Source organism: Eptesicus fuscus, chromosome 4 (genome assembly GCF_027574615.1).
Source record: "Eptesicus fuscus isolate TK198812 chromosome 4, DD_ASM_mEF_20220401, whole genome shotgun sequence".
Lineage (NCBI taxonomy): Eukaryota > Metazoa > Chordata > Mammalia > Chiroptera > Vespertilionidae > Eptesicus > Eptesicus fuscus.
In genome coordinates, this window is record NC_072476.1 from 8314631 (window position 1) to 8327844 (window position 13214).

General features: G+C 41.2%; 1 protein-coding gene across 1 annotated transcript in view; it reads left to right on the forward strand.

Annotated features, from left to right (window-relative positions):
* Window positions 1-11394, forward strand: part of LOC129148786 (acyl-coenzyme A synthetase ACSM1, mitochondrial-like) — a 44961-nt gene extending 33567 nt beyond the window's left edge. Inside the window, exon 13 of the mRNA XM_054714520.1 lies at window positions 11103-11394. Within this exon, the coding sequence (XP_054570495.1) occupies window positions 11103-11198 (96 nt within the window). The 3' untranslated portion in view covers window positions 11199-11394. The remainder of the gene's footprint in view (window positions 1-11102) is intronic.
* Window positions 11395-13214: the final 1820 nt, after the last annotated feature.

A 13214-nucleotide genomic window follows, 5' to 3' on the forward strand; every position in this document is an offset into this window, starting at 1 on the left:
GTCTTTAAGGAAACTCCATACTGTTCTCCACAGTGGCTGTACCAGTCTGCATTCCCATTGGCAGTGCACGAGAGTTCCTTTTACTCCAGATCCTCGCTAGCACTTGTCATTTGTTGATTTGTTGATGATAGCCATTCTGACAGGTGTGAGATTGTACTTCATTGTCCTTTTGATTTGCATCTCTTGGATGATTAGTGACTTTGAGCATGTTTTCATATGTCTCTTGGCCTTCTGTATGTCCTCTTTTGAAAAGTGTCTATTTTGGTTCTTTGCCCACTTTTTGATTGGATTTTTTATCTTCCTTTTTAAAAAATTTCTTTATTGGTTGTGGTATTACATATGTGTCCTTATTCCCCCATTACCCCCCAACACCCTGTTGTCTGTGTCCATTGATTAGACTTCTATGCATGCATATAAGTCCTTTGGTTGATCTCTCCCCCTTACCCCCACCCTCTCCTACCTTCCCTGAGGTTTGAGGTTCTGATCGATGTTTCTCTGCCTCTGGATCTGTTTTTGTTCATTGGTTTATGTTGTTCATTATATTCCATAAATGAGTGAGATCATGTGATATTTATCTTTCTCTGCCTGGCTTATTTCACTTAGCATAATGCTCTCCAGCTCCATCCATGTTGTTGCAAATGGTAAGAACTCCTTCTTTTTTACCGCAGCATAGTATTCCATTGTGTAGATGTGCCACAGTTTTTTAATCCACTTATCTGCTGATGGGCACTTAGGCTGTTTCCAAATCTTAGCTATGGTGAATATCTTTCTTTTGTTAAATTGTATCAGTTGGAGATTAAACCTTTGTCTGAGATAGCATTGTCAAATGAGTTTTCCCATGCAGTGGGCTTTCTTATTTTGTTGATGGTTTCTTTTGCTGTGCAAAGCTTTTTATTTTGATGTAGTCCCATTTGTTTATTTTCTCCTTAGTTTCCACTGCCCTAGAAGCTGTATGGGTAAAGATATTGCTACAGCATAGGTCTGATATTTTGCTGCTTATGGATTCTTCTATGATTTTTATGGTTTTCTGTCTTACATTTAAATCCTTTATCCATTTTGAGTTTATTTTTGTGTATGGTGTAAGTTGATGATCTAGTTTCATTTTTTTTGTATAAATTGTTCCAATTATCCCAACACCATTTATTGAAAAGACTATCCTGACTCCATTGTATGCTCTTGCCTCCTTTAGCAATTATTAATTGAGCATAATGGCTTGAGTTGATTTATGGGTTCTCTGTTCAGTTCCATTGGACTATATGTCTATTCGTGTGCCAGTACCAGGCCGTTTTGAGAACAGTGGCTTTGTAATATAGCTTGATATTTGGTATTGTGATCCCTCCTACTTTGTTCTTCTTCCTCAGGATTGCTGAGGCTATTTGAGGTCTTTTCTCTTCTTGCCTTTAAGATTCTCTCTTGGTCTTTAATTTTTGGCATTTTAATGATTATGTGTCGGGCATGGGCCTTTTTGGGTTCTTCTTGTTTGGGGATCTCTGTGCTTCCTGGCCTTGTGTGACCTTTTCCTTTACCAGGTTAAGGAAGTTTTCTGCCATTATTCCTTCAATCACCTTCTTTATGCCTTTCTCCCTTTCTGCCTCTTCTGGCACACCTGCTATTTATTATTGTTATGTTTCATGTTGTCCCACAACTCCCTTAAGCTGTCCTCCTGTTTTTTTATGTTTTTTCCTTTTGTTTCTCTAATTGAATGATATTTTCAACTCTGTCTTCTAATTCACTGATTTGATACTCAGCTTCCCCTAATCTTCTGTGTATTCCTTCCACTGTGTTCTTTATTTGTGTTATGTCATTCTTTATCTCAGACTGTGCTTTTTTCATAACTACTATATATTTTTTCATGATGTTGAGCATTTTCACCATAATTACTCTGAACTCTGATTCAGATAAATTTCTTATCTCTGCTTCATTTATCTCTTCTTCTGGAGAATTCTCTAATTCTTTCATTTGGGGGTTGTTTCTTTGTCTCCTCATTTTGACTGTCTGTTGGATTTGTGACTATGTATTAGGTAGATCCTGTACACCACTCAATCTCTAGTGCAAGACAGTGTTAAAGGCTATTTCTGACTAATTAGATCAGGCAAAGACTCAAAGCCTCCAGTGCCTGCTTCTGCCTACAGACTGAAAGGATTCTGACTTGAATTGCCCCCAGGCAATTGTTGGCAGGTGTGGCAAGAGTTTTTTCAACAGGGTGGGGCAGTTGCTTCTGCCTGGAGGCTAATTGATACTTTTAATCTCTTAAGTGGCCTCAGGGCAAGGTGTTTTCCAGTAGGGTGTATCACCTGTCTCCGTCAAGGCAAGGCAAATGTCTATGTGGAGAAGATGACCCCTTGAGGGAATGACTCAGCCCAGTAAACTGGGGTGTCTGCCTTCTGAGCTCTATCCCCCCGAGTCCACATTCCTAGGTTATGCTCTCACAGCTCCAGTCCAGTTCACCCTCCCTCTGCCAGAGGACAAGGTGGGTGTCTCCACAGGGAATTTAGTGCATTGGCCCTTTAAGAGGGTGCCTGAATTTTCAGCTGTTATTCCCTGGCAGACAGCACCTCACTGCTTTTCACAGAAGATGTTATGTGGGTATCGTCCTCATTTTTTATTATCTCTGCTGGGGAGCTCAGCTTGGGGATTAAACCCCAGAGTTCTCAGTGGCACCCCCCACAGCTGAAATATCTCTCCAGGACTTCAGTTGCTGTCCTTGGGCACCCAGCCAGCCCTTTCCCACCTCCACCACTCCGACAAGTCTCCATTCAGTCTTGACTTTCGTTCCTCAGACATCAGGGTTCTCTCCTGCAAGTTTTCCTTTGATTATTCAGGAAATTTTTCTGTATTTTAGTTGTAATACCAGTTTGTTCCTGTGCAGCATCCACTTACTCTGCCACCATTTTAAATCTCATCTGTGGCAGTTCATTCTTATTCTTTTTATTCTGCTGCATTTGTTTTTCTGTTTACATCTTTATTTTTTTTCCATAAGATAGTTTTATTGATTATTTAAACAACATTGCAGAAAATTAACAATAATTTACATTTATGTTGTCTTTTTCATCTTTTATTTTTTTTATTTTTTTATTTTTTTAAATTTTATTTATTTATTTTTTTTTACATTTTTTATTGAGGTATTATATGTGTACATATCTTACCATTACCCCCCCACCCCACCCCCACACATGCCCTCACCCCCCAGAGTTTTGCGTCCATTGTTTATGTTTATATGCATACAAGTCCTTCGTTTGATTTCATATCTCCCCCACCTCTCCCTAACTTTCCCCCTGTAATTTGAAAGTCTGTTTGATGCTTTACTGTCTCTGTATCTATCATTTTGTTCATCACTTTATAATGTTCTTTACTATCCATTAATGAGTGAGATCATGTGGTATTTTTCTTTCATTGACTGGCTTATTTCACTTAGCATAATGTTCTCCACTTCCATCCAGGTTGCTGCAAATGATGAGAATTCCTTCTTTTTTATGGCAGCATAGTATTCCATTGTGTAGATGTACCACAGTTTTCTGATCCAGTCATCTGCTGACGGGCACCTAGGCTGTTTCCAAATCTTAGCTATGGTGAATTGTGCTGCTATGAACATAGGGGTGCATATATCCTTTCTGATTGGTGTTTCTAGTTTCTTCGGATATATTCCCAGGAGTGGGATTACTGGGTCAAATGGGAGTTCCATTTTCAGTTTTTTGAGGAAACTCCATACTGTTCTCCACAGTGGCTGCACCAGTCTGCATTCCCACCAGCAGTGCACGAGGGTTCCTTTTTCTCCACATCCTCGCCAACACTTGTCGTTTGTTGATTTGTTGATGATACCCATTCTGACAGGTGTGAGATGGTACCTAATTGTTGTTTTGATTTGCATCTCTCGGATAATAAGTGACTTTGAGCATGTTTTCATGTGTCTCTTGGCCTTCCTTCTGTCTTCTTTTGAAAATATTCTGTCCAGGTCTGTTGCCCATTTTTTTATTGGATCATTTATCTTCCTTTTATTAAGTTGTATAAGCTGCCTGTAGATGTTGGAGATTAAACCTTTATCAGTGATGGCATTTGCAAATATGTTCTCCTATACAGTGGGCTTTCTTGTTGTTTTGTTGATTGTTTCTTTTGCTGTAAAAAAGCTTTTTATTTTGATGTAGTCCCATTTGTTAATTTTCTCTTTAGCTTCCATTGCCCTAGGGGCAGTGTCAGTGAAGAAGTCTTTTGGCATATGTCTGAGATTTTGTTGCCTGTGGTTTCTTCTAGTATTTTTATGGTTTCCCGTCTTATGTTTAAGTCCTGTGTCCATTTTGAGGTTATTTTTGTGTATGGTGTAAGTTGGTGATCTAGTTTCATTTTTTTGCATGTATCTGTCCAATTTTCCCAACACCATTTATTGAAGAGACTGTCTTGACTCCATTGTATGTTCATGCCTCCTTTGTCAAATATTAATTGAGCATAGTGGTTTGGGTCGATATCTGGATTCTCTATTCTGTTCCATTGATCAATATGTCTGTTCTTGTGCCAGTACCAGGCTGTTTTGAGAACAGTGGCTTTGTAATACAGCTTGAAATCTGGTATTGAAATCCCACCTACTTTATTCTTCTTTCTCAGGATTGCTGTGGCTATTCGGGGTCTTTTATTATTCCAGATGAATTTTTGGAGAGTTCTTTCTAGGTCTGTGAAATATGCTGTTGGTATTTTGATGGGGAGTGCATTGAATCTATAGATTGCTTTGGGTAGTATGGACATTTTAATGATGTTGATTCTACCAATCCATGAACATGGTATGTTCTTCCATCTGTTTACGTCTTCCTCTATCTCTTTTTTCAGTGTCCTGAAGTTTTCCACGTATAGGTCTTTTACCTCCTTAGTTAAGTTTATTCCTAGGTATCTTAATTTTTTTGGTGCGATGGTAAATGGGATTGCTTTTTTAGTCTCTCTTTCTGTAAGTTCACTATCGGTGTATAGAAATGCCATAGATTTCTTGGCATTAATTTTGTATCCCGCTACATTGCCGAATTCATTTATTAGGTCTATTAGTTTTTTTATGGAATCTTTTGGATTTTTTATGTACAATATCATGTCATCTGCAAATAAGGACAGCTTCACTTCTTCTTTTCCAATTTGGATGCCTCTTATTTCTTCTTCTTGCCTAATCGCGATAGCTAATACTTCCAGTACTATGTCAAACAGGAGTGGTGAGAGTGGGCATCCTTGTCTTGTTCCTGTTCTTAGGGGAAATGGTTTTAGTTTTTGCCCATTGAGTATGATGTTTGCTGTGGGTTTATCATATATAGCTTTTATTATGTTGAGGTATGATCCTTCTATTCCCACCTTGTTGAGAGTTTTTATCAAGAAAGGGTGTTGGATTTTGTCAAATGCTTTTTCTGCATCTATTGATATGACTATGTGATTTTTATCTCTCAATTTGTTTATGTGATGTATCACATTTATTGATTTGCGGATATTGTACCATCCTTGCATTCCTGGGATAAATCCTACTTGGTCATGATGTATGATCTTTCTGATGTATTGCTGGAGCCGATTCGCTAGGATTTTGTTGAGGATTTTGGCATCTATGTTCATGAGGGATATTGGTCTGTAATTCTCTTTCATTGTGTTGTCTTTATCTGGTTTTGGTATTAGGGTGATGCTGGCTTCATAGAAGGAGCCTGGAAGTGTTCCTTCCTCTTGAAATTTTTGGAATAGTCTGAGGAGGATAGGTTTTAGTTCTTCCTTGAAAGTTTGGTAAAACTCTCCTGTGAAGCCATCTGGACCCGGGCTTTTGTTTGCCGGAAGCTTTTTGATGACTGCTTCAATTTCTTCCATAGTTACTGGCCTGTTGAGCTGTTTAGATTCTTCCTGATTGAGTTTTGGAAGGTTATATTTTTCTAGGAATATGTTCATTTCCTCCAGGTTGTCCAGTTTGTTGGAATAAAGTTGTTCGTAGTATCTTTTAACAATCCTTTCTATTTCTGTGGGGTCTGTTGTTATTTCACCTCTTTCATTTCTGATTTTGTTTATTTGGGTCCTCTCTCTTTGCTTCTTGGTTAGCCTGGCTAGAGGTTCATCAATCTTGTTTATCCTTTCAAAGAACCAGCTCTTGGTTTTGTTGATCTTTTGTATTGTTTCTTTGGTCTCTATGTCGTTTATCTCTGCTCTGATCTTTATTATTTCTTTCCTTCTGCTTACACTGGGCTTTTCTTGTTGCTCTCTCTCTAATTCTTTGAGTTGTTGGGTTAGGTAATTTATTACCATTGTTTCTTGTTTTTTGCAGTAGGCTTGTAGAGCTATGAACTTCCCTCTCAGGACTGCTTTCGCTGTGTCCCATAAATTTTGGATTGTTGTGTTTTCATTGTCATTTGTTGCCATGATGTTTTTTATTTCTTCCTTGATGTCTTTGGTAACCCAGTCATGGTTTAATAGCATGCTGTTTAGTCTCCAAGTGTTTGATTTCTTTGGGTTGTTTTTATTGTAGTTGATTTCCAGTTTTATGCCACTGTGATCTGAGAAGATACTTGGTATGATTTCTATCTTCTTGAATTTGGAGAGACTTTGCCTATGTCCTAACATATGGTCTATCTTTGAAAATGACCCATGTGCACTTGAGAAGAATGTATATTCTGTGGCTTTGGGGTGAAATGTTCTGAAGATGTCGATGAATTCCATCTGGTCTAGTGAGTCATTTAGGATTGATGTTTCTTTGCTGATTTTTTGTTTAGAGGATTTGTCCAATGGTGATAGTGGGGTATTGAAGTCTCCTACTATGATTGTATTGCTGTCAATCTCTCCTTTGATATCTTCCAGGAGTTTTTTAATGTATCTTGGTGCTCCTGTATTGGGTGCATATATGTTTACCAGAGTTATTTCTTCTTGTTGGATTTCTCCCTTTAGTATTATGAAGTGGGCTTCATTATCTCTTGTTATGTCCTTCACCTCGAGATCTAATTTGTCAGATATAAGTATTGCTACCCCAGCTTTTTTTTCATTTCCATTCGCCTGGAAAACCTTTTTCCATCCCTTTACTCTCAGTCTGTATGCATCCTTTTTTTTTTGAGGTGGGTTTCCTGTAGACAGTAGATATCTGGGTTTTGTTTTCTTATCCAATCTGTTACCCTGTATCTTTTGATTGGGGCATTTAATCCATTTACATTTAAAGTTATTATTGATAGGCACTTATTTGTCGCCATTTTTATTCTATACCCCTGTGTTCCTTCTTTGCTTCCTATTTCTTTCTTTCTTTCTTTCTTTCTTTTTTTTTTACAGCAGACCCTTTAGCATTTCTTTCATTGCTGGTTTGGTGGTGATAAACTCCCTTAGCCCTTTTTTGTCTGTGAAACTCCTGATTTCACCTTCAATTTTGATTGATAGCCTTGCTGGGTACAGTATTCTTGGATTGAGACCCTTCCTTTGCATGACTTTGTATATTTCATTCCATTCCCTTCTGGCCTGATGAGTTTCTGTTGAGAAATCAGTTGCTAGTCTGATGGGGGATCCTTTGTATGTAACTGTCTGTCTCTCTCTGGCCTCTTTTAAGATTCTTACTTTGTCGTTGGTGTTTGCCAATTTAATTATAATGTGCCTTTGCGTCTGTCTTTTTGGGGTTCATTTTGCTTGGAACTCTGTGAGCTTCTTGGATTTGTGTGGGTTTTTTCTTCCCTATATCAGGGAAGCTTTCTGTTATTATTTCTTCAAACAGGTTTTCTATTCCTTGCTCCGTTTCCTTTCCTTCTGGTACCCCTATTATCTTGATGTTGTTTTGTTTTGTGTTGTCCCGAAGTTCCCTTAGGCTCTCCTCATGCTTTCTAATTTTTGTTTCTAGAAGCAGTTGTAATTGGGTATTTTTTTTCCATCTTGTCTTCTAGCTCACTTATGCGGTCCTCTGCTTCTTCTAGTCTTCTCTTGATGCTTTCTATTGAGTTCTTTACAGCAGCGATGCCATTTTTCATTTCTTGTTGGTTCTTCATTTCTTCTTGGTTCTTACTCATATTGTCGAATTTGTCTTCCATCCTTTTCAGCCACCTTATGATCATTTCTCTGAATTCTTTCTCTGATAGGTTGTTTGCCTCTAATTCGTTTACTTCCTTTTCTGGTGATGCCTGCTTCTCTTTCCTATGGGGGCTATTTCTTTGTCTCCCCATGGTCTCTCTTCTCCGGATGTCTGGTTATATAGTTCTCTCTCTCTCCGGCATTGATTTAAAGGTACAAAATACAACACAACCAGGCACAACACACAAGGCACTGAACAGAATTGTATTCACGATATTAATAACCTCCCATAAAGGTAACCACCAGAGAAAGACAAATTTGGGAATAGGAGTGGAAGAGGGAGAGTAAAAAGAAAGAACAAAAAAAAAAGAGTGTGAATCTGAACTTGGGAAAAGAGCAGAAAAAAAGAAGAAAAGAAAAAAAAGTAAGAGAGACAAGAACGATACTAAGAGAGAAAAGGGGAACAAACTATATATATGGGGAGTAGACTCCACTAGAACAACCACTATTCCCGGCAAATTCCAGCAACACGAGCCTGGAGATTAATACAAACTGTAACACCAACTAATATCAAGTGAGGCAAGGGAAAACAAAAGTAAAAAACAAACAAAAACAAAGCAAACAAAAGAACCAAACAAACAAACAAAAAGAATAATCAAAACAATCTCATAAAAAAACATAAAAGTTCAATCTAATCAACATTCAAGCAAACAACAACAAAAGGCCAGCGAGAAAAATAATTATTTTAAGGTAGCATAGAGAGAGGTATGTATGGATTTGGAGCAAGGGGTTGGGAATTGGATATATAAGTAGGGTGAAATTTTAGCAGAGGGTAAACTGAAAAAGTAGGGAAAATCTATAGCCAGAAAGGGTTAAGATAAACCGGAGACCAAAAGGGGAAAGGTTAGGAGGAGAGTGATGGCAAAATGTTAGCGTTGAGATAGGGTAAGCGATGAAGAGATGCAAATAGAATGTAGGACACTAATCCCACAATACAAGAAAGAGAAAATCAAATGACATTAAAAAAAAAAAAAGTAAAATAATAGTAATAATAGTGGTGATTGAAAATAAAAATGTAATAATTAAAAAGGTGAAAATCGAGTGAGGAAAAAGAAAAAAATTTAGTTTCTTAAGTAAAAGATGCAAAAAATGAAAATAAAAAAATTAGAATAAAAAAATTGAAAAAAGAATTAAAAATTAAAAAATAGGAAGACTAAAATGTGCAGTAGCGGCTGTCATTCACTTCCTCTATTATTCTGTTTGGTACGCCTGTTTCCAAGTCTGGGCGGTATTTCAGTTCAGCTTCGTTCCACTGCTTCTCAGTGTTGTAAGCCAGTCCTGCTTTTTAAGCCGGCCGTGTCTTAATTTCTCGTATTTATTTTTTATTACACCAGAGACAATTAGCGTTTCAGCCCCTGGGTGGCAGGGTTTCTGAATTGACTTCCGGGCCTCTCTAGCTTTTTTTTTTTTCTTTTTTTTTCCCTCTATGGCACTCACTACCGGTTTGTGGAGGTGTGCGCCTCAGAGCTGCCTCTCCGATGGATACACCAAGCTCCGCTCCCCAGGTTCCGGAAAAACAACTCCCCCCTGCAGTCTTTCAGGGTTTCCACCTGGGTTTTTCTATGTATTGGGCTTAGCAATCAGAGTCGGAAAGAGCCCAAGTGTGCGGACAGTGGGTCTGTGCGCCAGACTAAGGAACCTGCACTCCTTTGAAAATTCTTAGTCTGATCCTCCTCGTCAGATTAAAATGAGTTGCTTTTAAGAGGTTACTTCTGTTAGCAGCTCAGAGGACCCCCTTCCACATTCACGGATCACGGCAGCTCCAACTGCCGCCGATTTTTCTAGGCACAGACCTCCTGGTTCCTGCCGGTCCTGCAGCTGCCGCGCTTCCCTTACCCAGCGCTTCCCTCACCCACCGAGGGGATTAGAAACCACTCCTTATTTCAGGTGAAATCTGACCTTTCCGTGGTGCAGTGAAGAGTTCCTTTGAATCTGAATGTTTGCGCCGATAGGGGACCGGTGTTCTGGTGCTCACAGATGTTCAGTGTTTGCAGTTGTCGCGGAAAGTCAGGTTTCCAATAAAATCCTCCTTTCCTTGCAAAATGGCGAGGCGCCCGGTGAGCCCGCAGCTCCGGGAGGAGACCCAGCCCCTGTGGGTGCTGCAAGGTCAGGGGAACCCTGGCCAGCACTCCCCCGCCTTCTCCTGGAGTTTAGCTGTCCCTTGGCTTGCCAATATACACTCCCCCTGCGAACCTCTTCTGCTCCTACTCTCCGCCCCAGGACCAGACTCCACACACGACTCTATTCCGTCGCCATTTTTTCTCCTCTCCTGTTTACATCTTTATTTATTGTCAATCCTCACCTGAGGATATTTTTCTATTCATTTTTAAAGAGGGTGTAAGGGAGGGAGGGAGAGAGAGAAATACTGATGTAAAGAGACACATCAATTGGCTGCCTCCTGTACGCACCCCAACTGGGGCCTGGGATGGAGGTACATGCCCTTCATCTGGAATCAAACCCTCGACCCTTCGCTGTGTGGGTCCACGCTCCAAGAACTGAGCCAGGCCGTCCAGGGCTGCATTTGTTTTAAATATTGTGTGAAAATAACAAAAAAGTTCAATAGAGAAATTATTAAATGATGTGTTAAATAAAATATTATCCTGTAATTGAAAATGCTGTCGATTTTTTATTTTTAACATAAAAGTACCACTATATATTATTAAGACAAAAAAAAGCAGGCTATGAGAGAATATACATAATAAATATTATTGAATTTGTTGATAAACAAAGCTTGAAAGGATACGTATGTCAACAAGTGAACATTTCCTACATTGTCTTAATGTTTATAGTCAGTGCATGTTGTAAAGCTGTGTAGCTAACAGTTACTGAATATTTACTTCACGTACCAGGCCCTGGATTCAATGCCTCACATACATTCTTATTTCATTTAATCCTCTCTGCAGCCTGTAACAGTCTAACCATGTATTTTATGGAGTTGAAATTGAGACTCAGAGAATAGAGTTTCAGCCTGCTGCAGCCTGTTTGGGGACGTGCAGGGTGAAGAGAGGAGTGGGGACGGGTAGGAAGTGACAGCAGGACTCAGGATGGTTTACTTTCTCCTCACCCAGGTGGAGTTTGTCCCTGAGCTGCCCAAAACCTACACTGGCAAGATCAAACGGAGTGAACTTCGGGAAAAGGAGTTCGATCAGATCCAACAGCAGTAAATTCAGCATCCCTTCTGAGTGTGACCTTGGGCACACGCCTGGCTTCCTTGGTGCCGCCACATGGCGGGGGTGAAGTAGGGGTGGTGAGGGCTGATTGGGAATGGCCCAGGACTGCCAGCATTCCCACATTTCTGTTCAAGTTGACATTAGTCACTACCCTGCCTCCAAGGCTCTTGTTCCTTTGGATTGCCCAGGCTGGTGCTCAAATTGGGGCTGAAGATAATAAAGTGCTAACATCAACATCAAGAGTGATGCATTGTGCATTCATCATGTACATGAACCTGTGGTAAATGCGGTCCCTCCTTGCCCTCCCCCCTCCCCTTAGAGAGAGCACAGGGCCTGGTTCTCGCTCCTGTTGTCTCCCGCACACACCCCAGTGCTCCCATGTGGCCCTGCAAGTCCAGTAGAGGTCCAGGACCCAGAGATCCGGGAGTGATGCTCCAAGCAGCCCAGGCACCTGCCTCAGCTAGGTCCCAGCCTAGGCCCGGTGTGGGCAAGTGAGTGACCTGCTCTCCAGAGACCAGAGTTCCACAGGACTCTCCCAGCCTTCTCCAGAGGTGGCCAGTTCCTCATTCCCAGGAGGGGCCAGGGGCCTAGGAGTCTTACCCCTCAGCTTTCCCCCATGTGCACCCACCTACACATTTCTTCCCAGGGATCCAGGGTCTTCCTGCCCTTCTCCCAGGGCCCAGAGTTCTCCCTAAAAACTCTCCCTCCACACTCTTTAAGTTCTTTCTGCCATCAGAGTCTTCTCCAACCCCTACCCAAACTGGGCATGGGGTTCTATGAACTGACCCTTCACTTCATCCATCCTTGGGATGGGACCCCCTGGGGCACATCACAGGCTGGGAGAAGCAGGGGCAAAAGGGGCTCTGCCTGGGGGTGAGGAAGAAGCACTTATTGTCTACTTTTCCCTCACCATAGGGAGTCACTCTTAGGGAGATTGCCTCTTAAGCCGTTTGCCAAGGGGCACAGACACACAAACACACAAGGAAATGTACAGATACTGCCTGGGGGTGATGTATGCCTTTAGCCTGATTTTTGTTGTTTTTTGTTTTGTCTGGGAAGCTTTTAATTTAACAGTCTATTATGAATGACAGCCTTGGTGGATATAGTAATCTTGGTCTCAGATCCTTGCTTTCCATTACCTTGAGTACTTCATGCTATTCCCGTCTGGCCTGTGCAGTTTCTGATGAGAAATCAGGTGTCAGCCTTATGGGAACTCCTTTGTAGGTAATAGTTTTCTTTTCTCTTGCTGCCTTTAGGATTCTCTCTTGGTCTTTAATTTTTGGCATTTTAATTATGATGTGCCTGGTCATGGGCCTGTTTGCATTCTTGCTTGGGGTTCTCTGTGACTTCTGGACTTCTGTGACTATTTTCTTTACCAGGTTAGGGAAGTTTTCTGCCATTATTTCTTCAAACATATTCTCTGTCCCTCCCTTCCTTTCTGCCTCTTGCGGCACACCTACTATGTGAATATTGTTGAGAGATTCGCAACACAGGAAACAAAATACAGAAAGTCCGGCCAGTTAAAAGGGGGAGGTTTTAATCTTGTGCTCCGGGGCAAAATTCACTTTCGCTGGTCCGAGGGTGGGCCAGGGAAGTTCGCATCAAAAGGGAGTGTCGGTACTTCCTTTATACAGCTGTTTAGTGGCAGCGGGGGCGGGGCGGAGGGCATGCATGCATTGGCTCTGAACTTCCCCTACAGTGGGGCCAGTCTATGTCCATGGCCAGTCTAACATCCCGGCCTTTTGGTGATAGGGGGCGCTGAAATCGTCCTGGTTACTTCCTGTTGACCAGGTGCGAAGAGGGAGGGGAGTTTTTAAAGGCCAGGGTCAGGCAGAGGCGGGTTGGAGGGCAGCTGAGTGTAGGGGTGGAGCAGGAGCTGGTTTACAGTCACCCATGACGTCTCCGCGATCCCAGAGCAGATGAATTTGAGGAGGCAGGGGACTAGGAAAAAAAAGACACAGATGAGAATTAGGGGCCCTATCAGGGGAAGGATCCAGGTAGCTAAAGGGT